The sequence below is a fragment of the Mus caroli genome, unplaced genomic scaffold (genome assembly GCF_978045245.1).
Source record: "Mus caroli unplaced genomic scaffold, Mus_caroli_1 scaffold_11, whole genome shotgun sequence".
NCBI classification, from domain to species: Eukaryota; Metazoa; Chordata; class Mammalia; order Rodentia; family Muridae; genus Mus; species Mus caroli.
In genome coordinates this window covers 102941872-102966664 of record NW_028227266.1, presented here as the reverse complement: position 1 = coordinate 102966664, position 24793 = coordinate 102941872, and the positions used below count along the sequence as shown (strand labels likewise).

Below are 24793 nucleotides of genomic sequence, written 5' to 3'. Positions count from 1 at the left end.
AGAGAAACATTAAATGTTAAGTTTTTCTCTGAAATGGTGAAAGGTTTTTCCCTGGCAGACATAACCCTCGCCACAGAAACTGTCAACAGGGCTGTACCAGTACCTGGGCGAGTGGGCTGTGCCTGCCCTCACCACCAGAGGCTGCTAGGAAAACAGAGGTGATGACATAGGCTTGGGTTTGGTGTTCAGGTCAGTCTTCCTGGTAGTATTAATACACTTGCTAACCAGATGTTTAGATTGAGAAGTACAGAGACCAATCATTGCTGAAATAATCAGCATCGAGCAGGCTAAATTAAGAGCCCAGGCTAGTTAGATGGTTCTGTGGTTTGTTGAATCTGCCTCAGTTGCTGTGTGCAGTTTTACCTACCCATAAGGCTGAGGTTGTAATGAGTTAATGTGCATGGACTACCTTACCTGTCTTAATGGCTGCCACATTTAAATCCTTGGAAATTGTAACTATCGTTAGCTTGGTGAAAAAAATTAAAAATAAAATTGTAAGTGGAGCTAAGAGATTGCTCTGCAGTTTAGAGCCCTTGCTTCTCTTGCAGAGGGCCTGGTGATCTCATTCCTCTCTGGCCTCTGCAGGAACTACACACATGATACATGTGATATACAAACATACATGCAGGCAAAATGCTCATATACACAAATCAGCTCAAAAATAGGACTAGTGTGCCAAATATTTGCCTGTGTTTCTCTGATGCTAATAGTATGCTGTCACATGGTTTCTTGTAGCATAAAACCCTCAGCACCAAGTATGTAGCTCGGTTGTAAAACACTTAGTATTCGGAAGGCCTGTGCTCAGTCCCCAGTTTCTTAAGTGACAGAGGGGAGAGGGGAGATCCCCAGAAGCTAAAATAGGGAACACACGTAAGAATGTTCTCGTGTGTCACCTCTCTTTGTAGGCCATATTCTGATTTCTGTGTTCCTTTCTGAAGCATTTGCTCTGTGTGTGTGTGTGTGTGTGTGTGTGTGTGTGTGTGTGTGTGTGTAGAATAGTATGAAGTGTAAGTCTTTGAAAGCCATGATCTACAATCAGAAGATCTACTACAATGGTAGCTAGATCTATTAAACATAGGTCAAATGTTTCTATTCTGAAAGTAGAAAGTCTTAGGTACTCTAAAATCAAAGCCCTTAACTTTCCCAATGATCTCCGAAGCCAGGCAGTAATGTCTATGTAAGTATTCTAAGGTCTAAGACAGTTCTGGGTTGAAGCATTTCAGGTATAAGGGGTTGTTGGCATGTGATAGGAATTTCCATAGAGCTTGGAGAAACACCAGCTACTTCTGCATCCTCTTGGATTCTTGCTGCAGTATCTCAGTAGCATGCGTGTAGCCCGGTCTTAAACTTCACATAGCCATTTAGGAGTGATCTTTTACCTCTGTCATAAAAACACAGTATAGCTGGCCCAGGGAGGACTTCTTAGAATGCAGTGGCACATTCCTAGGTCCTTATTTGTGCTTTTTTATCAAAGAAAAAGAAAGTTTGCTGCTCTCTTAGGATGTGTGAGTTGGATTTCAAGTGTTGGCACTTAGAATTTTTTAATCTCTAGTTTTGAACAAATGAATTAAGGCAATTTAAGAATTTTTTTTCAATGCTATATGTATGATTTATTGGCTCTGATTTTTGTTATTGTTCTTCTTCCCAGGGAGAAACTCTGGAAACACTGACCATGGCGACAGTTTGTCTCTTCAGTGCACAGCCTCAGTTGGCAGATCAAGTCCCGCCATTGGGCCATCTTCCCAAAGTTATCCAGGCGATGAATCACAGAAACAATGCCATTCCTAAGAGTGCAATTCGGGTTATTCACGTCCTGTCTGACAATGAGGTATTGATGTGAGTCTGCTAAGAGCCTAGAGCTCCACAGTTTATGTGCTCTCTCTTGATGCACTTCAGAGTCTAAGGCCCCAACCTACTGTAAGTTTCTCTCTCAGTTTCAGTGGGATGATTAGCAGAGATGGAACTTAATTCTCTCATAAGTAGGATTTAAATTACATTTTGTTCCTGTAGAACTTACATTGCTCTGTATGATAATCTGCTCTACAAGTGTTTTTGTCTTTCGGGCTCTTAGCTGTGTGTCCGAGCCATGGCGTCCTTGGAGACCATTGGCCCGCTGATGAATGGGATGCGAAAGCGAGCAGATACTGTGGGCCTGGCCTGTGAAGCCATCAACCGCATGTTCCAGAAGGAGCAGAGTGAGCTAGTAGCGCAGGTGAGTGACTCTGTGAACAGGGTCAGGAAAGCAGACATGTCAGACGGACAGACGTTCTGTATGGGGGGGCCTTGGGACTTGGTGGGCGCTCCGTTACAGTTTATTCACGCAGAGAGGTTAAAGGCTCACCAAATTCCTCTCTTCTCTTTTTTTGCATTCACTCTTAGCTTCTTTGTAAAAATTACTTCATTCTCTTTGGGTTCTGTTCATTCATTCCTTGTTTTAGACTCATATTGAGCCAAAGAAGTCCCTCATCTAGTAGAAATCAGACAGTGTACACAGACATTGAAGGGAAAGAGTAATATGAAGTCGGGCAAAAGGACCTTTCTTACTCTGGGCACAAATACCACATAGCCTTACCTGTGTGGCCACCACGCTTCTGGAAGCAGAGGATGTGGTTAGCTTTGTGAGGCCAGGGTGAGACAGAGGACAGTGTTGGTCACAGGCAGAAAGCTTCAGTTTATGGGTCTGTTGCGCTGTGGCAACGGCAGCAGATAGTGTGCCACGTATTGCCAAAACCACTAGGAGTACATTTAGGTGTCCTCACCATAATAAAAGATACCTGAAAGCGTAGTTTTGCTAATTAGCTTGATATACTCATTCTCCTTTATACCGATTACACCTTCACATCACTTTTCCTATAAAAAAATATGAAAGTAATAAAAAACTTCTCATTCACTTTTCATCTTCAACCTTTGACATCAAACCCTGCCAGGTGACAAAGTGACATCTGCTGCCCTTAAACTGGAGACAAACCCCTGCTTCTGTATGTGGGCCTCTGCTTCTCCTGATCCCTTCTCCGACTTCTCCCCCAACCCAGCCCTCCACCCTCTGTAAACAGGAAAGGTACTAAGTGGGGGTAGATGTGAGGGGACTGGTGTGAGCTAGTCTGCCGCTGAGGCTCTGGTCACAGGCCTGAGCACTGACTGCACTCTGCCCACCCTACTCATCAACATCAGCTCCTCTCTCTGTACACACCACATTTACTCCCACCTCGCTGGATTCTGAGAATGCTGGGTGACACCATGTTGTTATTTAGTTTATTTAATAACATGCAGGCTGATAACTCCGTGGTGACTGCAGAGAGAGTGTTGTAAGAGGATTCAAAGGTCGTAGAGCTCTTCAGAGGCTGCTGTCTGTTTAGAGTGACGCCATTAGTGCAGGCAGCCCTACTGCCGTGGCTTAAAGCCTGACTTCTGCCCATCCTGGGTCCAGATGAAGGTTCTCTTACACCCAGCTTTGCAGTGTACACCTGTTTTCCCTGTGTGCACTGATTTTCTTATCTGAAATAATAATTGTGCTTTATTCAGTGTTGAGAAGATTATATAATGCATAGCATTAGAACAGTTGGTAGAACTGAATAAAAATTACTTTATATAAGAATGCTGTTTCTAGCCAGGCAAGGCAGTGGTGGCACACGCCTTTAATCCTAGCACTTGGGAGGCAGAGGCAGGCGGATTTCTGGTTCGAGGCCAGCCTGGTCTACAGAGTGAGTTCCACGACTGCCAGCTACACAGAGAAACCCTGTCTCGGAAAACAAACAAACAAACAAACAAAAACAACAACAACAAAAAGAATGCTGTTTCTATTAATACTAAAATAAAAAATCTGCATCTGCATTGAAACGCTAAGAACAGGCTACCCTGCTGAGGATACGATCTTCATGGTGAAATTACATCCTTGGTAGCTGACATACATATTGTGCTCATATGAATGCTGACTGTTCCTTCCAGGCATTGAAAGCAGAGTTGGTTCCATACCTCTTAAAGCTGCTTGAAGGCGTAGGCCTTGAAAACCTCGACAGTCCTGCTGCCACCAAGGCCCAGATTGTCAAAGCTCTTAAGGCAATGACTCGAAGTCTGCAGTATGGAGAGCAGGTGAGTCTGTCTGCAAGAAGCACCATTGTGCTCCTGACTACGAAAGATCTTCAAGTCAGGAGCTGGCTGTCAGCGAGCTAAGAGCCTACATTTAAGTCACTCATGGGGTGGCTAGTGTTAGTTTTACATAACTGCTTCACAGCTGCAAGAAATCACAATCTTGTCCCCAAAAGACTTGCAGGGGTATTCTCTTTCTGCATGGTGACAGTATGTTCTGCATTCCAAGAAGAAAACAAGTAGAAGTCTTAGCATGGAAGAATTTGAAACACTTAGTGTAGAATCAAGTACCATTTAAAAGCCCTGAGCATCATTTTAAGTGTTTTTATTAGTGGTCATACAGTGCTAGTTTCTTTCCCTTTACAGAATTGCTGTGCTAATGTTTCAGCTGCACGCATGATCTCAGGCCTCTGAAGGATTCACTTTTCATCTTCACTTTTAATTGATTTCATTTTAACAAGGGGTATGTGTGTGCACATGCACATGCTTGCATAAGCACATATGTGCCAGAACTCACATCTGGAGGCCAAAGGACAATTTGCAGGAGTCTGCTCTCTCCTTACTTTGTGTATATCCTGAAGATTGAATTCAGGTTGTCAAGCTTAGCAGAAGGCACCTCGACCCACTGAGCATCTCTCCAGCCCCTCTGCATCCTCTTCTCTGAAGTGATGTCTGCAGTTCCCTTTCTCGTTGCTTTAATAAACTACTTTGACAGCTTTAGGGAGAAAGGCATACTCTGGCTCATGTTTGTAGTCAATTGTGGCTGAGAATCTGGGTGCCAGGAACTTGAAGCAACTGGGCACATTGTACCCACAGTCAGGAAACAGCAGCATATCCATCTCTGCTGCTGCTCAGTCACTTTCTCCTGCTTCAATCCAAGATCCCTCCAGGCAGAGGTCCTTCCACATCAGTTTAGCCATCCCAAGCAGGTTTCCACAGACAGGACCTGGAGCCCATCTCCAGGCTGAATCAAAATTCTTTGGGATCTTAAATGTACATTGAAATCAACAATTAACACTAACCACTACAACTCCACCCCTTGTCACCTTGCTGCAAATACATCATTTTTAAGCCATAATCTTCCACTGTTTGTCCTCAGAGACTTATGACAATGTTATTATCTGAAATACACTCAGTCCAAATTCTTAAAAGTCCCCATGGTTATGAACAGTCTGAAGTGCCTTATCTGTATGTTTCTATAAAGGTAAAATCAAGTTATATGCATATAATGGCACAAACAAGAGCACCCAGGCTTAGCAAGTATGATCAGATCAAAGCAAGATCAAATTACAGATAGTGAACAAGAAAGCCCAGCTCCATTGCAACCTCAGAGGCTAGTAATAAGATGCTCTGTCCTCCAAAGAGCTCTGCTGCTTCACCTCCTCTATTCCTGCAACTTTTCCTATGGATCCAGGGCTCCACTGCATCTTAAGCTCTGTCCTCACAGCCTCATGCAGTGGCTTCCCAGGGACGCTGTGGGACACCCACCTAAGAACCTTGTTTGTCTGTAGGTGCTCTAGTAACCTCCTTAAATCTTGTTTTCTTTCATGTCTTTAAAGTCAGTCCTACATGGATGATATTGCGAGGTTCTGCCACCAGCTCTGGAGGGTCCCTGCCCAAGGAACACACTGCATCTGCTCTGTGCGGTGACTGAGGAAACACTTGCAGGGCTTGCTCTTGAGGAGCAGGAAGCCATTCAGTGTTCTTTCCTTAGGTGAATCTGGAGCACCACAAGACACATCTCTGAGGGGAGGGATTTTGCCCAGGGACATGTTTTTTGTTGTCCTGGTGCAGCATGGAAAACGTCTTTTTAGTGGTTCTAACCTCTTCAGCATTAGTCTGAATGTTCTCCTGTTTGGAAATTTCCTTTGCCATATGACTTCACCCAAGTTCTCAGAACATGGGCAGAATGATTAGGCCAGATTCTTGGCCAAAACATCACACAAATGCCCCCAGCCCAGCTCCTGACAAAGTCCTTGTTCTTTTCAGAAAGCTCGTGAGCTGGGGCCTGACTCACTAATCTCTCTCTGCATTCTTATCTTCCGTGTCCCACCAAAGTATCCCACTATGCTCTCTCTTCAGGAGTCAAGGGTTTTCTAATCCATACTTCCAAGCTCTTCAGATTCCTCCTGCAAGCCATTTCCAAAGGCTTCCACATGTTCAGAGCAGATTTTCCTACTTCAATTAAGGCAATTTAGACAGTCCCCCATAGTCATACCCAAGTTCTTCTAGATCAGCAGTTCTCAACCTGGGGGTCACAACCATCAGAAAACACATATTTCCAATGGTCTTAGCAACCCCAACCATAAATGTATTTTGTAATTTTGCTAATGAGCAGAGTCTTGAGTTCCTGGGACCATTGGAAATAGGTGTTTTCCAGTGGTTGCCACCCCCAGGTTGAGAACCACTAGTCTAGATTGTTTTAAGTTGATAGTGGTAGCTGTCACTCATAACATGAGGTCAACTATAGTGAGCAATTAAATGGCCTTCCCACCTAACGCCTTGCTCCCAAGCACAGGGATTACCCGTGACAGTTTCACTCTTTATCCCACAGCCACTACTCTGTCTTCTGAATATGGTTCTGCTCCACATGTTTCATTTTAACATTGGGATTTGTCCCTGTTGTGGGATATATTAAAATGTTTCACTTCTTTATTTAAGTTTTTCATTGTACTTTTTTTTTGCCCATTAATCCCGGTTGGGGACATTTCTGTGTGTAAATGTTCTTTTTATGCTTAGTTTACTAAACGTTCCCTTAGTGAAATTAGGCTTCTGTGTCTCAAGAAAAGACATTTTTTTCTGCCTCTGGCTTTCTCTTGGTATTAGAATCATTTAAAATGACACTAAAGAAGACAGGTGGCAGATGTTGCTTCAGTCCTTAGCTGATGCCCGGGTGTTCTGCACAGCAAGTGAGGCTCCCTGGGCCCTGCTTGTCTTCCCCTGACCTGCATTGCCTTGTCTAGGAATGAAATCAGCCAAGTGGCCCTAACACCCACCCTCCACTTTAAAGGGAAATAAATGAACAATGGCTTGTAAAGCCATGACTCTTCCATCCGTCTCAGGTCCCTGTGCGCTCTGCTTCCTGCCCAGGCTGGAATGCTGCCACCAGGATGCAGATGCTCGAAGAGCTGTGCTGCAGTGCGCACACCTGACTAACAGACGGACAGACAGACAGACAGGCAGACTTTGGATTGTGTCCTCTGGGTCTGCACCTACTTCAACCCTGATACCCTCTTCAGTTGGTGTTTTCTATACTTTTACTTTCCGTCTCAGTCTTGTACACATTCACACACACAAACACATATGCCTCTGTCCTGTATGTATTTCATAGAATGCCCATTTTATATGTGATTCTCTGATGTTTTGTCTATTGACTTACTTTCTCATGTGTGTTGTTCATGATCTCCTCAAAGACACAGCCCATCCTTGGAAAGAACGACTGATTGAGGGTTGTAACTCCAGTGTTCAGCAGGTCTGGCTAGGTGAGATGTGCCCTGCACAGTGCCTGGGACTCAGTGTGTGATGGACACCAGGTCTCTCTGGCTTTGGAAGTTGTGTTTGCTGCTGCTTGGCTCAGTGTGTTCATGGCGAGGCCCTGCTGTGCTCGTGCTAAGCCGGGCGCTTTTCTTCTCCAGGTGAGTGAGATCCTATCTCGGTCTTCGGTCTGGAGCGCCTTCAAAGACCAGAAACATGACTTGTTCATCTCTGACTCCCACACAGCAGGATACCTCACAGGTAAGGCAGACCACATGACACCTCACAGCCTCACGCAGGCCCTCTTCCTGCCCGGAGCAGACTTACAGTAACATTCCTGCCATCGCCTGCCATGAGTGCGAGTGCCCTGAGCATGTCCTAAGCTCCACTGGGGTGTGCTGTTGAGTGTTTGTTAGAAACTATAGGTTAGATGTGCAGTATGTCTGTGCGTAAGTGTTTAGTTGGAATATGAAAAGAATGTCTATATCTGAAACCTGATTGCCTCATCCCCTCTCGGTCTAAACAGAGAGGTTTCAAATAATTGTGTCTAGAATTTTTTCTTAAGTGTTTTCTGTGCAGTTTTGCTAAGTGTCTTTCCCATGGGGAAAAATATGTCAGTGCTGTTACGAATAAGACTGCTGAGGGCTCAGAAGACACTGCATGGTGCTCAGGACATGTGCTCGTACGATACACAAGCTACCTGGTCATTTAAAACCATCCCCTTCATCACTCACTTTTGTCTGAAAAGAAACAGTATTAAGTTGCTGTGCTAAAGGCACATACCATCTCATAAAGACCTTCAGTGTGAACTTAGCCTAATGAGTATGAGGTAACTCAGCACCTGCCTGAAATGATAGCATAAGTAGATAGCAGCCCCGAGGGATTTTCTACCCAGAGCCTACAGTAACATTCCTTCAGACTCTTCAGATGGAGATAAAGAAAGAGAAAAATGTTAACAGCCAGTTTTCCCCACATAGCTCCATTGTTTCAATAATCTTGATTGTTCTCATAGAAGTCTATAAGAATCATAAAGATGTGATTCTCAGATTTTCAGATCCAGTAGATTTGGAAAATGGCTCACCTCTTTTCATTTCCCACTTAGCTGGGACACTGCTGTTTCCCCTCCTTGTGACCATGTTAGGGTCAGTCGCTCCTCATGACTTGGACTGAGCCCTAAATCATAAGCATCTGGACTGTGCTGTTGGGCCTCTGGTTGTGTCCGACTGTTTTCTATGGAGAGGTCCCCAGAGTGTGCTGTTGGTCTGCCCGCCGCCTGCCTCTCTCTAGTCAAACTGTATGTCTAAGTAGGAGTGTATTCCCCACCCCTACCCCCATCCCCCAGAGGCCTCCAGCGAGCTTCTAAAGGTTGGCAGTCCACATCTCAAGGCAGTGCTCTCAGTGTCAGTGTGGCACAGGTGGGAAGTGGCCTGGGTTCTCAGCCGAGAATGAAGCTGTTGCAGCAGTGGTGCTGTGTGGGTCGAAGGCTGCTCTGCAGAAGCTCACGTGAGGCTTCTTATTCCCTGTACACCCAGCCTTCATTAAGTAAGAGGTGTCCCTGACCCCACCTCTTTAGCTGGGTCTACGCTTAGAGCAGATGGGATTTCTCTTCAGAGACCTGGACCTGCTGTGGTCCTGGAGTTGGGAGCAGAGTGCAAGAAGAGAGATGTGTCCTGTCTGTGCCTTTTCTTTCACCCACATCCCTGGGTTTGTGAGGCCTCTAGGAAGCAGCAGTGATAGCTGTAGGAGCTGCGGTTGACAAACGTCTGCACAGGCACAGCCAAGTAGCAGTGCTATAACCCCACCCTCATCCCCAGAAAGGGCTGGAACTTGTGTGTTGTGTGAAGCCTGTAAGCAGGTTCATACTGGACAGGCTGGGCTGTGAGCCATGCTTGCCTTAGGTCTGCTCCATTCCTGGCACCTCATCCACCAGACTGGAATGTTCTCTTTTGCGATGTTAGTTACTTAGATTTTCCCACTAATTTTATTCTACTCCTTTGAAAGAATTAACTACTTGTGCTTCAAGGGTTCAGCTTCTGAGTTGCCCAGCAGTTGAGGGATGCTTCCTCACCACCTGTGCTACCAAGTGCTTTTTGATGTGTTTAATCAGAATTTAATTAAAACCCAATCTTTGCTGGGTGGTAGTGGTGCACACCTTTAATTCCAGTACTCAGGAGGCAGAGGCAGGCGGATCTCTGAGTTTGAGGCCAGCCTGGCCTACAGAGTGAGTTCCGGGATAGCTAGGGCTACAAATCCTGTCTCAAAATATAACAATAGTAATAATAATAATAATACCACCACCACCATCCCCTTGGCCATGTCTGCCTCATTCCTCTAACGCCTGACATGTGGACAGTGTTCTTGTGAGCCCTAGAACTTTGGCTCTTTTCTCACATATCCCTGGAGAATATAACTGCTGTGTCTGCTTCTGAGATACAAGCTGTTCTTCTCAGCCCAAGGAAACCATTAGGAACCAGAGGCACAACACTGAGAGCATCTCAGACTTGCTGGGACTCAAGTTCACTTTCCCTGGGAACAAGGGAAGGGAGTAGAACGAGACAGCTGGCTTCTTTGTCAGCTCATCATTTACACCTTTGATTATAGTGTAGGAGCTCCAGATTTGTTCTTCAGTTCAGAATGCCCTCTGTGTCTGCGTCGTTTTGCAGTGTAAGATGGGAACGTGTGTAAGTAACTGTAAAGTTGTATTTGTATGACTATGGCGATCAACAAGTATCGCTTTATTATCAGTACCCCATAACCCTTGTGAGTTTGCCCAAGACTCTCCAGTGACTTCAGCGTTGCCTACTTTAATATGTAGCATTCAGGGTTTGGTGCCATAACCTCCTATTTTAATAAGAATCATTGAGCCCGTGTCTTGGTTTCTTTTTTCTATCACCATGAAAAAAATACCCTGACAAAAGCAACTTAAAGGAGAAAGGGTTTGGATTAGCTGTTGAAGGCATAGTTCATCATGGTGGAGAAGTCAAGGCCGCGGGGGCCTGAAGCAGCAGCTGGTCACATTATATATACACCCAGTGAACAGAAGGAGATGAATGTGTGCATGCTAGTGCTCAGCTCCTTTTCTCAATTTCATATCATTCAGATTCCTACTGAGGGAATGGTGTCACCCACAGTGGACAGGTCTTCCATCCCAATTAACATAATTGAGACAGTCCCCCACAGGCATGCTCAGAGGTTCCTCTGTGAGGGGACAGTTCTAACCATCACTGCCCACAGTCTGGATTGTTTAGGAACCACACCCCTCTGTAGTGTTTGTGGTTTTGCTCACCTGGACCCGGCTAAAGTTGAGAGCAGTGAAGTGCTTTGGCTCTGAGCTACACTGATGGACCAGTCTTTTTCTTGAGCAATCTGTGGGAGGCCTGGTTTGCTGATTAGCAGAAGGTAAGAGTTGATAGTGTAGGCTCCCAAGACCTAAAGAAGGGAAAATCCTTTTAGTAAGTGTTAAAAGTACTTGACTCTAAGGACCCAGGCACTCTGGTTAGCTTCAGTTCCAGCTCATGCAGGCAGCACTGTGGCAGCCATTTCCCATCCACAGTCAGTGCTCAGAAGCTGAGAGATGAAACGGAAGTGAATTATGGCCTCTGTCCTCCATCAGTCCTGTTGCCTTCCCCGCATCAGATTGCTCTGCTGTGTGCACGTCCTCACGACTCCCTTGCTGCTTACATTTCTTTTTTCCCCCCAGGTGTCTCTCCTTCCCTTCTAACTGGCAGCAGCCCCCTTCACCTCAGGAGTGGGCTTTAGAACTGCTCTGCCAGGCAGCTTGCTAACTTCTGTGTAGCTCTCTGAAGCAGGTAGAGAAACCTTTTGCTCAATGCATGTTGCTCGCACCACCTTTCCTGTCCCGACCCTTAGTCTACACCTTTGCCGTGTTTCCTCTGACTCAGCTAAGCACTGCCTCTGCAGCGCTAAACCAGTTTCTCTTGCAAGCGCTTGTTGCATTGTGAGGGGCTTCTGAGATGAAAGCAGAGTCAGCTCCAGAAGCCAGAGCCCGGGGACTGCTGACAAGCTTGCTTCCGAGTGCCACCTTTTCATGCCATAGAGACTTTCAGTCACAACACGTGGAGACTATGACTAAAATGCTAATGTCTCCTTTGGAGCATGCTTTGACCTACGAGAAGAGTGTCCAGAGCCTTCCTCCTCAAAGAGACCTTGCGTAGTGAGCTGCGTTCACTGGGTGCCGCTTATTGAAGTGGCCTTCTTTGTACCACGTGAGCACAGGTCACCTAGAGTGTCCATCTCGGAAGCTGCTAGTGTCGAGAATCCAGTTGTGCATCACTTTGAGATGGGCTGAGCGGGGTGGGGAGGGCGTCTACCGTCTGTCTGTTCCCATGTTTTCTTTAAGTACCCTGGATTTTTTTTTTTTTTTTGTAAAATTGAACTTTCCAGGTGTGAAAAGAGGGGAAATTCCCTGTTTCTACACCAGTGTTACTGCATGAATTTTAAAATTACTCTAATTGTGTCATATACTAAAAGCCATGAACATAGGTGCTGTATCGCTGCCTGTTGAGACAGTTACACATGTAGATAATATTTAGAGCTTCCCAGTGGTCTGTACTGGGTGCTGGTCCCTGAGACTGATAGAAAAAATGCCTGCTTTCCTTTCTCTCTTGCAGGACCTGGAGTTGCTGGCTACCTTACAGCAGGTACATCCTCATCAGCCATGTCTAATCTGCCGCCTCCTGTAGACCATGAGGCAGGAGACCTTGGCTATCAGACTTGAAACACTCAGACAGTAAATGCTGGAAGGCCAGTACTGCGCCCACATTCCTCCAACCAACATGTTGAAACAGACTCCGCTGCCTTTCTCCTGGTGTCATGTCAGTGTTATTCCTTTTCTATAAATAGACTTTTATTTAGGAGAAGAGCCCATGGCTCTGACGTATCACGTTCTGAGAAAGCACTGTGGGTCAACCACCTGGGTACACGAGAATTTCTTCTTCTTGATGTATGTAAGCACATTTTGTTCCTTTATATCTGTTTACAAGACTGTGAATCAAAAAGACAAACTCTCTTCCTAGTTTTTATAACTTTTTTTTTAATTACTGTGACTGTGGGATTAAGCTGCAGTCTACAAACATTGGGCTAAATCTTATCCCAGAGCAGGGCGCCTCTCTCTCCTGCACCAGGTCTCCATGACCGTCTTCCTCTCATCGTCCCTCCACCTATGACCAGATCCTCAATCATTAACTCTGAGAGCTCGGTGCACATCGGTGTGTATGACAGGCATCACCAAACTGAACGACAAGGAGCTTGTGCAAAAAAAATTAAAACTAAAAATGGATGTGAAGATGTTATGTAAGAGATTAGTGTAATTGTGAAATGTTCTATACATTATCAAATATATAAAGCTTTCTATATTGAATGTACATTATACAGATCATTCATATGTGTACATAAAATTTTAAAAATAAAGGGAATTGACTGCTTTGTTAATGAGATATGTATGTTCTGTAATTTTAGCCTTTGGAAATGTCTTCCATGTTCACTTTTGGGGGAGATGGAACAGAAGCAGACAGACACCCCTCACCCTCACACACACAGCTGTGCCCACCTCCGTTCACTCACTGGAAACAGCAGCTCAGTTACTTCTTAAGTCATGTTTAGGTGTGAGCTAAGGAATGCTGCCAGAGTCTCATAGTCTAATGTTTCAGGAGGGAGGTAAGGAGCCAGCAAATATTCTAGTAACAGATCCTAGTGCATAGGTCTTCCAGTTAGACTGCAGACTACAGAAAATAAACATGGAAAGCCACGCAAACACTTGTCCATATCCTTTTTTGTTTTGGTTTGGTTTGAGACAAGGTCACCTCATTGTGACACAGGCTCTCCTCAAGCTTGTAATCCCATGTGTGCTCGCTGAGAGAGCTTGAGTTTCAGTCTGAGGGTAGAAACAGTCCAAGATACAGAAGAGAAGCATGAGCAACAGGTAGCGGGAAGGTAAATACAGGATAGTTGGTATGACTGGTGGACAGTGACAGAGAGGTGGAGGGGAGGGAGAGGGAAGACAGGCAGACAGACAGACAGACACTCTGCCTGAAAGTTGGAAGGGGCCACAGGCTGGCCATTGGCATCCAGGTCTGATAGTGGTTTGAGAAAGATTTAAGAGGGCATTGCATACCCTATTAACAATCAAACACTCAAGGCAATTTACACACCCTGACTAGGGCTCTAGCTCCATGGTAGAATGCTGACTTAAGATGTGTGAGGCCCTCAGTTCACTTTCCAGCACTGCAAAAAATTAATATGGAGCAACATCTAACACTAAAGGCCATTTGAAAAACCACATGGAAACTACTATAAAGCTTCATGTATATGTGTGTACATACATACATACATACATACACACACATGAAAACAATAATAAGGGAGACAAAGCCACACCTAGATATTTATGTCACCAAGTAAAACCTCCAGTGCCAGGAGTGGGTTCTATCTTGTTGAGTTGTTGGTCAAAGGGTCCCCACAAAAAACCCCCAAACATCACAGGCTACTTATTGGTCGTTCTCCACAATGTGATGCTAAAGTCCAATAGCAGAAGACAACATTTACTTATGTGATAGAACATGGAGACGTTGAGCTGGTGACACACACTGACTAGTGTTCATGGGGCCTGAAGGTGCTCTGCACACTACTAGAGGAGAAGGGAAACCATCAGTGGTACCCAGATACAAACCCCAGGACCGACAACAGAGACCTGCCTACCTACCAGATACACTGGAGCAATAGTGTTGCAGAACAAGTGTTATGGAAGTGACCAAGGATTGTGTTTAAACCCAGTCCATGGTCAAGAACCTGACACTAGAAAGGTCACAGACCCTTGGTGGGTGGGGTCGGGGCCTAAAGGAGCACAGCGATGAGATGGCTCTGAATGTCGTACCACAATACCCATAAATCAGCGCCTCACTCAGGCCTCCTCAGAGAAGCTCCTTGTAGTAGACGGGAATTAACACAGCTGGCCAGGATGCAGAGTGAGAGACTTCTAGAGAACTTTGTCCTGAATGGATCTCTTTAGCAAACCCTACCCATCAAGTCGCAGGGATCTGTATGGAAGAGGAGACAGAAGATTCTAAGAGCTAGAGGGGATGGATGACCCCAAGAAAATGGTGTCTTCTAGACACAACAGGACTGATGCCTGTGTGAATTCACAGAGACTGTGGTGGCACACACAAGGCCTATGCAGGGTCAAGTCAGACAGGCTTCCCAGCACACAGGGTGTCACCCCTAACCAAGCAGTTTCCTGCAGCTGAACAGAAGGTCAGTTTTCTCCAGTGGAGCACACTCTCGGGCAGGCCCCATGAGTAGTTGGCCAACACAAAGCAAACTCAGTGGTATTCTTGGGGAGTTTTTGTTTACTTTTACTGGGTTGGTTGGGGTACATTTTGTTCTAATTAGTCCTTTTTTTTCATTTTTTGTTTGTTTCTCGTGGGGTTTGTTTTGTTTTTCTAATTTTGTTTTTCTTTTTTTTTTTTTAAAGATTTATTTATTTATTATATCTAAGTACACTGTAGCTGTCTTCAGACACTCCAGAAGAGGGCGCCAGATCTTGTTATGGATGGTTGTTAGCCACCATGTGGTTGCTGGGATTTGAACTCTGGACCTTTGGAAGAGCAGTCGGGTGCTCTTACCCACTGAGCCATCTCACCAGCCCCTTTGTTTTTCAATAAAAAGAAAGTTGGGTGAATAGGGAGATGGGAAGGATCTGACAGCTGTTGAGGGAGATGTAAAAACAATATACTGTTGAAAAATTGAAGAAAAAGAGATCAGCGGTGGGTACAATCGATTTGCTGTATTGCAGAGCAGATGGCAGCACTTACAAGACACACCGGGGGGTGCACAGGCCTTTGGGGCGGCAGAGCAAAAGCACCAGGATTGCTCAGAGACGTGGCTCTGAACATGAAGACTCACACCGAAGCCAACCATAAGTGTAAAACAGGAAACTACGTTGTTAGCACTTGGGGACTGGCATTAGAGAAAAAACAGACCTAATTTGGAGTTGAACTATTGAGGTTTTTTGGAGGGAGTGCATGACCTCGTAGAAAGTTGGCCCACCTTATCTATGGTTTCAGTCATTTGGAATCAGCTGTGACCCTGAAATACTAAATGGAAAATTGCAGAAGTGGGCACGTCAGCTCTGAATTCCATGCCTTTCTGAACTACTTGGTGTGCTACTATAGGGATTGCTTTTCTTGTCTCGCTGACAAAAATACCTCACCAAAGCATTTACAGAAGGGTTTGTCTTGGCAAATCATTTGAGGGCACAAGTTGCATTGTGTCCAAAACCAGGGGACAGAGAGCAAGAAGTGCTGGTGCTCACTTTAATCTTCTTTTATGTGCTCTGGAATCCCAGCCCGTGGAATAATACCTCCCATGGTCCCTTTAGGCCTTCCCATTTTACTTAATCTAGAGAAAAATCCCACACAGGCCTGACCTCTTTGGCGATTTCTAGATCCTGTCAAGTTAATAAAAATTAAGTCTCATACATAATATAGAGTTTCACAACCCCTACTCTGTCCTACACATGAATAGGATTCATCTCTCAGCTAGAGTACCCACCCACTAGTTAAACCATGCCTGTCTCAATAATCACATGACTATTGAAGTACTACAGAGCCTCCCCATCCACCTACCTACCCACCCATCCACCCAAAAGCATATTGGCAATGGTGCAGACAATTAATATATGCCATAGAAGCTAAAAAGAACTTCCTCTAAGTCAGTGGTTCTCAACCTTCCTCATGCTGTGACCCTTTAATACAGTTTCTCATGTAATGGCCCTAACCTTAAAAAATGTTGTTTCTATTTTGTAACAGTAGTCTTGCTACTGTTTTGAATGGTAATGTAAATATCTGATATGCAGGATATAGGATATGCAAGCCCTGTGAGAGGATTGTTTGACCCCTAACAGGGTCTTGAACCACAAGTTAAGAACCACTGATGCCGGGTGTGGTGCCTTTAATCCCAGCACTCGGGAGGCAGAGGCAGGCAGATTTCTGAGTTCGAGGCCAGCCTGGTCTACAAAGTGAGTGCCAGGACAGCCAGGGCTACACAGAGAAACCCTGTCAAACCCTGTCTCGAAAAACCAAAAAAAAAAAAAAAAAAAAAAAGAACCACTGCTCTAACTGAAAAGATAAAACAGTACAATATTTTATGAGAGGCCATATTCACATAACTTTTATCACAGCACAATATTATAATTCTATTGTTAATCTTACTTACCTAATCCATAAGCTTCTAAAAATGTGTTTATACAATGTAGGACACCATCATTTCCACCCCATAGGGAATGGTGTTGCCCACAGTGGGCTGGAACTTCCCACATCGATTAACTTAAGACAATGCCCAGACAGGTCCACATGTCAACCTGACTTAAGACAATTCCTCATTGAAACTCCCTCCCAAGGTGATTCTAAGTGTGTTGAGTTAATAATGAAAGGGAACACAGCCTCTTCCTCACTCACAGAAACACCTGACACTTCTCCAGGTCCTTTGCATTCCCCCTGTGTTTATTAGGTGTGTTAATAATTATTAAGTGTGTTTGTTAATTACTCCACATAGAAAACAACTTCACCTTTGGACTAGCAGACGGCTACTATGATTTAGAGACAGAGAGGGAGATCACAGCACTGTGGAATTTGGAGGCCCTGAAGAGAGAAGTGGGGTTGGGAAGTTAAAAACATTTTTACTGTCAAACATGGAAGAAAATCTATACATCGCCATTGTTTGTAATTATAAGAGAGAAGGGAGGTTCCGGAACATTCATGGAAAGTCTGGTTACATAAAAGTTTGGACACATTTTTCACGTTGCTAAGGCCCTGGGTTTCTCTCACAGTTATGTGGTTATTGCATGCATGAGTTTTCGGTAATTTGGGGTAGCATACGTAAAGTGTATTTCTGGCAAAGAACATTGCCTCACTCTCTGGCTGCTGAACAGAGAGAAAGAGGAGCCGTGCACACTTGGGGTTGGTTGGTTTTTGTTTGTTTGTTTCAGAGAATGGTTGATGAAGATGTGGTTTGAGTCAGGGGAGGATGAGTCGTTTGCCTCCTAAAGCAAAGGTCAAATGGAAGTAATTCTACAAATACTTAGTTTTGCCTACATTCAGGAAAGTCACTTCTATTAGAGTTTTTGCTCAGACACCAGTCATACGTTATTTTATGTGATTTACAAGCCTCCTTTTCTTACACGTCTCTCAGGTTTATCAGCAAGAAGTGGAATGAGTTCTTAGCTGTATCAAACTTAAAGACCCAGCTTGAACCTGTCTTGTGAGTCCTTGGGGGGATCGGGGTGAGGTCAGAGTTCTGAGCAATGGAGCTGGAAGCAGAAGCCATTATCAGTAGATAGAGGACTGACAGCCACACCCTTCCTGCCTCGGGGACTTTCCTAAGGGCGGGATGGAACATCTTTGCAGTAAGGCCCTGGTGTGAGTGCTGACAGGTGTATTCTTCCTGCCTGAGAGCAGGAATGTGATGGGGGAGGGGGGATGCAAACAGGAAAGGGACCACTGGGATGGGGTTGGGGAGGGGGGGCAGTGAAGGAAGAATAACACATCGAAAACATAATCTGTCACTCAAAGCATTTGTATCCTCCAGACAACAGTTTGCCACTTTGGGAGGCAGAATTCTGTTGTTCTGAATGTTAAAATCAAGCTTTATAATATTTAAATTTATTTTTATTTATGTGAGTGTGTGTATATGTGTGTGTACACTTGAGCGTGTGTGACACTCAAATAGAGATCATAGGGAACTTTCACTTGATTCTCTCCTTCCACCACGTGGGCCCCGGGATCAAACTCAGACAACCAAGCTTGGTGACAGTCACCTTCACCTGCCGAGCCACCTCACTGGCCTGAGCGTATACGTTTGTTTGTTTGTTTTGTTTTGTTTTGTTTTGTTTTTCAAGACAGGGTTTCTCTGTGTAGCCCTAGCTGTCCTGGAACTCACTCTGTAGATCAGGCTGGCCTTGAACTCAGACATCCGCCTGCCTCTGCCTCCCAAGTGCTGGGATTAAAGGTGTGCGCCACCACTGCCTGGCTGAGCATATACATTTTAAAGAGCAGGAAAAACAGCAAAAGATCGAATAGCCAATACTGAGAGGTAAGTTGAGTAGGCTAAGAAGCAGAGTGAGAAAACCTCACAGGAACCAGGCGTGATAGCAGGCACTGTAATCCAGAGCTTAGGAGACTGGACCAAGAGTAGCTGGCTTTACGAGTTTCAGGCTAGTGTGGACCCTAGTGAGAAACAGTCTAAAAACAAAACAGGACTGGGAAGATGGCTCCGCAGGTAGAGTGCCCACTGCTCAAGCACAAAGATAGAAGGTCAGGGCTCTAGATCCCGCAGAAAAAGCCATGGGTCCACGCCCATGAGTGTACAGATTGGGCTCAGGTTGTTGTTTTTGATTTGGAAGGGGATATGCAAGGTCCAGAAGGAGGTGAGGGGTAAATATGGTTAAATATATTTATGCATAAAACTCTCAAAGGATAGATTAAAAATTCTGAATCTAAAAAACAAGGACAAGAATGGCAGATGGCTCCTAGAGCCTTAGCATAGGGGTACCAGAGACAGGCAGATCCCTGACGCTCACGGGCCAGGGGGTACTATCAAATTGATGAGCTTCTAGGTTAGTCAGAAAATCTCGTCTCAACAAGTAAAACTATAGAGCATAAAAGACAGCACCCACATGCATGCACACCTGCAGACGCATCTACACACACAAGACCACATAGATGCACAGCCACAACACACACACAGTGCTTAAGGGGCAATACCAAAAAGAGAGACAAGTTAAACAGAAGCTCAGCTCAGGATGCCCTCAAGCAAAGAAAGAAAGAGAGAGAGAAAGTTCAGTTGGGAAAATCAGCCTAGTTTCAAAACAGGGGTAAAAGGCAAAACCATCGAACACATTCCCAGAAGGAAGGAAATACCCAGCCTAGTGGAGGATGGCGAGTCGTCACAAATGTACATCACTTAATGTGAGAACAAGAAGGTCCTCAAAGCATTTGGAGAGTTCCAGGCACAAAGGAGAACGTTTTCAAAAAAGGAGAGAGCATCGGGTGAGCACTGTGTGCTCACTGATGGTACAAGCTAGGAGGTGAGGGTCATAGGAGGTGAGGGGTCATAGGTGGCAAGCGGGTTATAGGAGGTGAGGGGCCATAGGAGGTGAGGGTCATAGGAGGTGAGGGTCATAGGAGGTGAGGGTCATAGGAGGTGAGGGTCATAGGAGGTGAGGGTCATAGGAGGTGAGGGTCATAGGAGATGAGGGGTCATAGGAGGTGAGGGGTCATAGGAGGTGAGGGGTCATAGGAGGTGAGGGGGTCATAGGAGGTGAGGGTCATAGGAGGTGAGGGTCATAGGAGATGAGGGGTCATAGGAGGTGAGGGGTCATAGGAGGTGAGGGGGTCATAGGAGGTGAGGGGGTCATAGGAGGTGAGGAGGCGATACCTTCAGAGTTCTAAGGCTGAGCAAGACTCTGTCCAAAGTACGTAGTTCTAATTCCTTTCACTTGAGAGCCCAAGAGCTACCCGAGACAGGGGAGGGCAGCGCTCCTGTTGGTCACCCTGAGTACTTCGCCTGAGTAGCTGTTTCAGCTGCAAACTTCAGTTTGACACTGATTGCCATTGCTGTTTGGTGAACACTTTAAAGGTTTGGATTTTGGCAACACATTGTACCTAACGGTTAAATTAATTTGGTCGTGACACATAAATGTTACTCTAGTGATTTTAGATCAAGAACACTATCCACAGGCTATTCTGACCCTCAGTATTTCCGGCCACTCAGATGGCTATTGAGTGGACAATGGACCAGGCGTGTTTCAGGGCATTGAGTGAGTGCCCCTGGTGGTCATATGGAGAATGGCACACTCACCTACTGCTTCTCTCCATTGCCTGCAGAGGATGGGAGGTTCTGAGAACTCCCTGGGGAGGAATGGGAAAAAGCTGATGGGAAAGGGGAAAGAGTTGCTGCTCTGGGCTCTAGGACGATGGCTGGTTGTGACTGAAGCTGAGGGAGCAGTACATGTGAACAGCGGAACCCAAGGACCAACAGCCCCAGGACAATTTTAGTTCAACTGAAAGGACAAGGGACATCCACCCTCTTCAGGGCATTGAACTCTGGTCAGAATGGCCCTGAATAAGAAAGGAATGGGGTCTGCTCAGGATCTTAGACGGGTCCTGAAATCCTGAGGACTGGAAGAAGACAGATTTCAGGGGAAATCAGTCCTTCAGTGGCTTACCCTGGCCACTTTGATCTGCTCCAGCATTCTGCACCTAACTGTGGCCCCAGCCTTTGTGGTAGGGTCCTTGAGACAAGTGGATCCAGATGGGCTATACGGCAGGGGCATTTACATCTGCCACAGCAGAGATGCTCGTGCACATGAAAGATTGACTGCTGTCCCAGATCTGTGAGTACCTCACCCAAGTCCCAAGGGACAAATGCAAGGACTCATGAGAGCTACCACCTACAGTTATGTGTCCAAGCCTGAACTCTGGGCATGTGCAACCACATATAGCTCTGTGTGTGTGTGTGTGTGTGTGTGTATGTGTTTGTATTGTATGTATGTGTATATGTGTATATTGTATTATTCTGTGTATGTGTTATGAATGTATGTGTGTGTATGTGTGTGTGTGTATGTGTTATGAAAGTATGTGTGTGCGTTGTGTATATGTGTGTATTGTATGTATGTATGTGTTAATAATGTATGTGTGTGCATTGTGTGTGTGTGTTTTACTCAGCACTAGGGATTGGAACTCAAGTCCTCGTGCTTGCAGGGCAAAGGCTCTTAACCACCACACTGTCTCCCCGGCTCTCTGTGTATCCTTTAGCTGTTCTGTTACACCTCGAGGTCTCTACCACACCCTCCATCTTCAGAAGCCCAGACATTGCCTGTACTTGTGTAAACCCTCACCTGGGAGGCCAACAATAATGAACAGAGTCAGGTGAATCCCAAGAGCTCCTTGGCTTCATAGCCCCATTGAAATGTCTAGCTTAGTGTTCCGTGAGAAACTGTCTCAAGGCAACAAGGCCAAGATATCTCAGAGAAAGCAGCAGCCTTGGCCTCTGCGTGTGCTTACACCCACATAGTCAACACTCTGTGTCCATGGAAAACACACACACACACACACACTGTTTTAATTACAGAGAGAATAAAAGTAAATCTATAAGGAAGGCACTGAGCCTCACAGGAAGAAGCCTCCCTCCGTCTGCTGGGCGTTGATACCCAGTGTAAACAAAGCCCTGGCTGACCCACCTTCCTACCCTTTGCCTCATCTTCTGTTCCAGGACGAGGTAGTCAGACACGTCCCCCTGCCCTTACCTATCACCATTTCCACTTGCAGAACTGCTGCGATAACAGGGATTTAAGAGGTCAGGCCAGAGGAAGGCCTCAAGCCAGACAGTGGAGAAACCTTCAGCTTTGCCAGTCCTTTTCCAAGCTGGGGACCAAGTTTCCAAGTGTGAGAATATTCCACCTATCACCCCTTAAAAGCCCCCAGAGACTATTTCAAACTTTGAAATGGGGAATGCTTTTCTCTGAGGTAAGTTATCTGTACCCCGTTTTCTTAACCCTACACCTTGATCGGTCTCTGTCTCCATGTGTTCCAGTAGAAGCAACAGACAATAGGAGCTCCAGGCCCCAGTGGCTCAGGTCCCAGTTTGCCTTGAAGCTTTCACCTTTGTTACCTGAAGTAACAAAGCAACAGGTCATGAATACAAACATTCCTACACCAGGAGGGGCAACCACTGATTTGTAGTGTTGTCAGCCATGATCGTGGAACCATCTACGATGGTGGATGGGACCTTTCCCTGGATGGTTCTGGGACTTCTGCATGTGCGGTTGCAGGCTTAAGGCCATGGGCTGTGGAGACCTTACCATAGTTTCCCATAATGAGGACAGGTAGTACTGGGTTTGCTTGAAGTGTAACACCCCAAATTAACCTGTAACCCACCTGACCAAGGGCCAGGTAACATCCCAGAATGCTGGTAATTAAAGTTCTTGAAAAAGTAACAAAGCCTCATGGGAAAGTACAATGGCCTATAGGTTTGTCCTTATAAACTCTTGCAACGCATGGTTTGGGGCCATTCCAGCTAGGAAATTCCAGGGAATAGTCCTAATTAAAGTCTATCTCTTGGACAGTATTTAATATTTAATAAATCTTGATTTAAGTTTGGCCCAGAATATTGGAATTTTTTTTTTCTCTGGCGAACCTCAGGATTAAAAGAAGCTGCTAGCCTGGAGTTATTTGTGGGACAGGTGCTTTGGTCATCAGCAAGCGTAATTCCAAGGACATGCGTCCAATGGGAGACCTTTCCTATGGGCTGTTTTAGGCCCAGATCATAGTCTGGATATTGCCTGATGGGCTTTGCAGGTACTTCCAGCCCAAAGCAAAGAACTGGATCAGAGACACTTGGTTAGAAATGAAGACAGCTTATTATGGAAAGGGAAGCATTCCAGTGAATGGAGGAGATTGTGAGCTCTGGGAAAAGCCCAAAGCACTAGGCCTGGAGCCACAGGGCCATTGATAGGTCATTTACCAACTGCCCACCTCTCCTATTTTTGGATCCCACAGGCTTTTCTTGTGGATGCTCTGAGCCATGTTTGCAGCTCTGGTGGAGAAGACTTGTTGGTCTCTCTGTCAACTGGCTTATTTTATATGTTAATCTTTTATTGCAGTCTATTTATATGTGTGTATGTGTGCTCCTTTGCCGCAGTGTGTGTGTGTGTGTGTGTGTGTGTGTGTGTGTGTTAGTCAAAGACAATTAATGGGAGCCTGTTGTAATTATTTAATCTCAAATCAGGGTTTCTACCCCACCTTAAATCATTCAGTTCCCACCTTAAATCATTTTATGATTCTGTTAAATCATAAAACAGAGTGTGTGTGTCTTGTGTGTGTGTGTGTTTTCCATGGACACTGAGTGTTGACTATGTGGGTGACACACAACTTTTGTGTTTATCAGCACTAGAGCTGGGCAGAGATCTACCCACCATGCTATTATTTTACTTCCCTATCAATAACCCTGAGTTATAACTTGTTATGTTCTATCTGGGCTGTTCTTAACTCCAGTTGGCCAGCCCTCATGGCCATATTTTCATAACTCACCTACCCTATGGTGTCTCTCCTCTCTTCACCTTCTTACCTCTCCTCTTTGTAATTTCTCTCCAAACCTCAAGCCCGGGAACCCAAACCCCACCTATCTCTCTCCTGCCCAGCTAACTGTAGGCATCAGTATTCACTAATCAGAGATAACTTGGGAGGCAAGGACACATAGTGTCACTTGTGTTCGTGCAGATTCTCTCATCCCTGGGGACAACCAGGCTTTGGGGACCAGAATTTAGCATTACAATACATAGCAAAAGACTGAACCTCAACAGGAGTCAGTTCTCTTCTTGGGAATTGAACATCAAGCTTGGTGGCTTGTCGGTCTCTCTGTCAACTGGCTTATTTTATATGAGCTACTGTGCTGGCACAGTGTGGGATGAGTAGGAGTGGGACTGGGGACTGGTAGCCATGTCTGCGGAGGCGAGCATGGTTGGGACCTTTCTCAGCTCCCAGCTGATAGGTGTTAGTGAAGCCAGGACTCTGCACCAGCCACCCCATCCTCAAGGCCATGGACGAGGAAAGAGTCCTCCCTAGTTCCCCAAGGGTCAAGCATGGGTGGCGCCCACCCGAGCTGCTTCCTTCCCATTTTGTGGTATCTCTGCTGACTCGTGAATCTTTATTTAAAGAAATGTCATGAATACATTTCTCATTCTAACTGAAGTAACACAATACAGGCAGACTGGAGCAGAAGGAGCAGGCAATGAATGCAGACTAGGAACCAGCCAGCTCTGCTCTGATAACTGCTCTAGCTCGCTGATGACTACAGAGTTAGATCCAGTGACCGTGCGGCAGTGGCTCTGTGGTTGTCCTTGGGAAACAGTGTATCCAGCCACGCCCTTCCTTACCAAATAGAGCTGCTTCTCCTCAGCCTTGAGAAATAAATAGACTCTACCTAGAAAATGAAAGGGAAACGAGTTCAAAATTGATCTTCTAAGATCCCACGTCTGCTGGAGAAGTGAGGGAAGACAGATGTCGTCTTAGCTAAAGATGCTGATCACAGATATTGGGGTTAAAAGACATTGCTCTGAGAGAAAAACAAGTCTTGGTGGGCTAATGAGATGGCTCAATGGATGGAGGTGCTTGCCACCGACTCTGAGCACTTGAGCTCCATTCCTGGAACTGACTGAGTA

At 45.5% G+C, this 24793-nt stretch overlaps 1 protein-coding gene across 2 annotated transcripts in view; it reads left to right on the top strand.

Moving 5' to 3' along the window:
- Dnajc13 (DnaJ heat shock protein family (Hsp40) member C13) overlaps window positions 1–13016 on the top strand; it is a 106230-nt gene extending 93214 nt beyond the window's left edge. For both annotated transcript variants that reach the window (XM_085827963.1, XM_085827964.1), the window contains exons 52-56: window positions 1649–1828; window positions 2072–2212; window positions 3946–4089; window positions 7722–7821; window positions 12192–13016. In XM_085827963.1, the coding sequence (XP_085684089.1) occupies window positions 1649–1828; window positions 2072–2212; window positions 3946–4089; window positions 7722–7821; window positions 12192–12298 (672 nt within the window). In that variant the 3' untranslated portion in view covers window positions 12299–13016. The remainder of the gene's footprint in view (window positions 1–1648; window positions 1829–2071; window positions 2213–3945; window positions 4090–7721; window positions 7822–12191) is intronic.
- Window positions 13017–24793: the final 11777 nt, after the last annotated feature.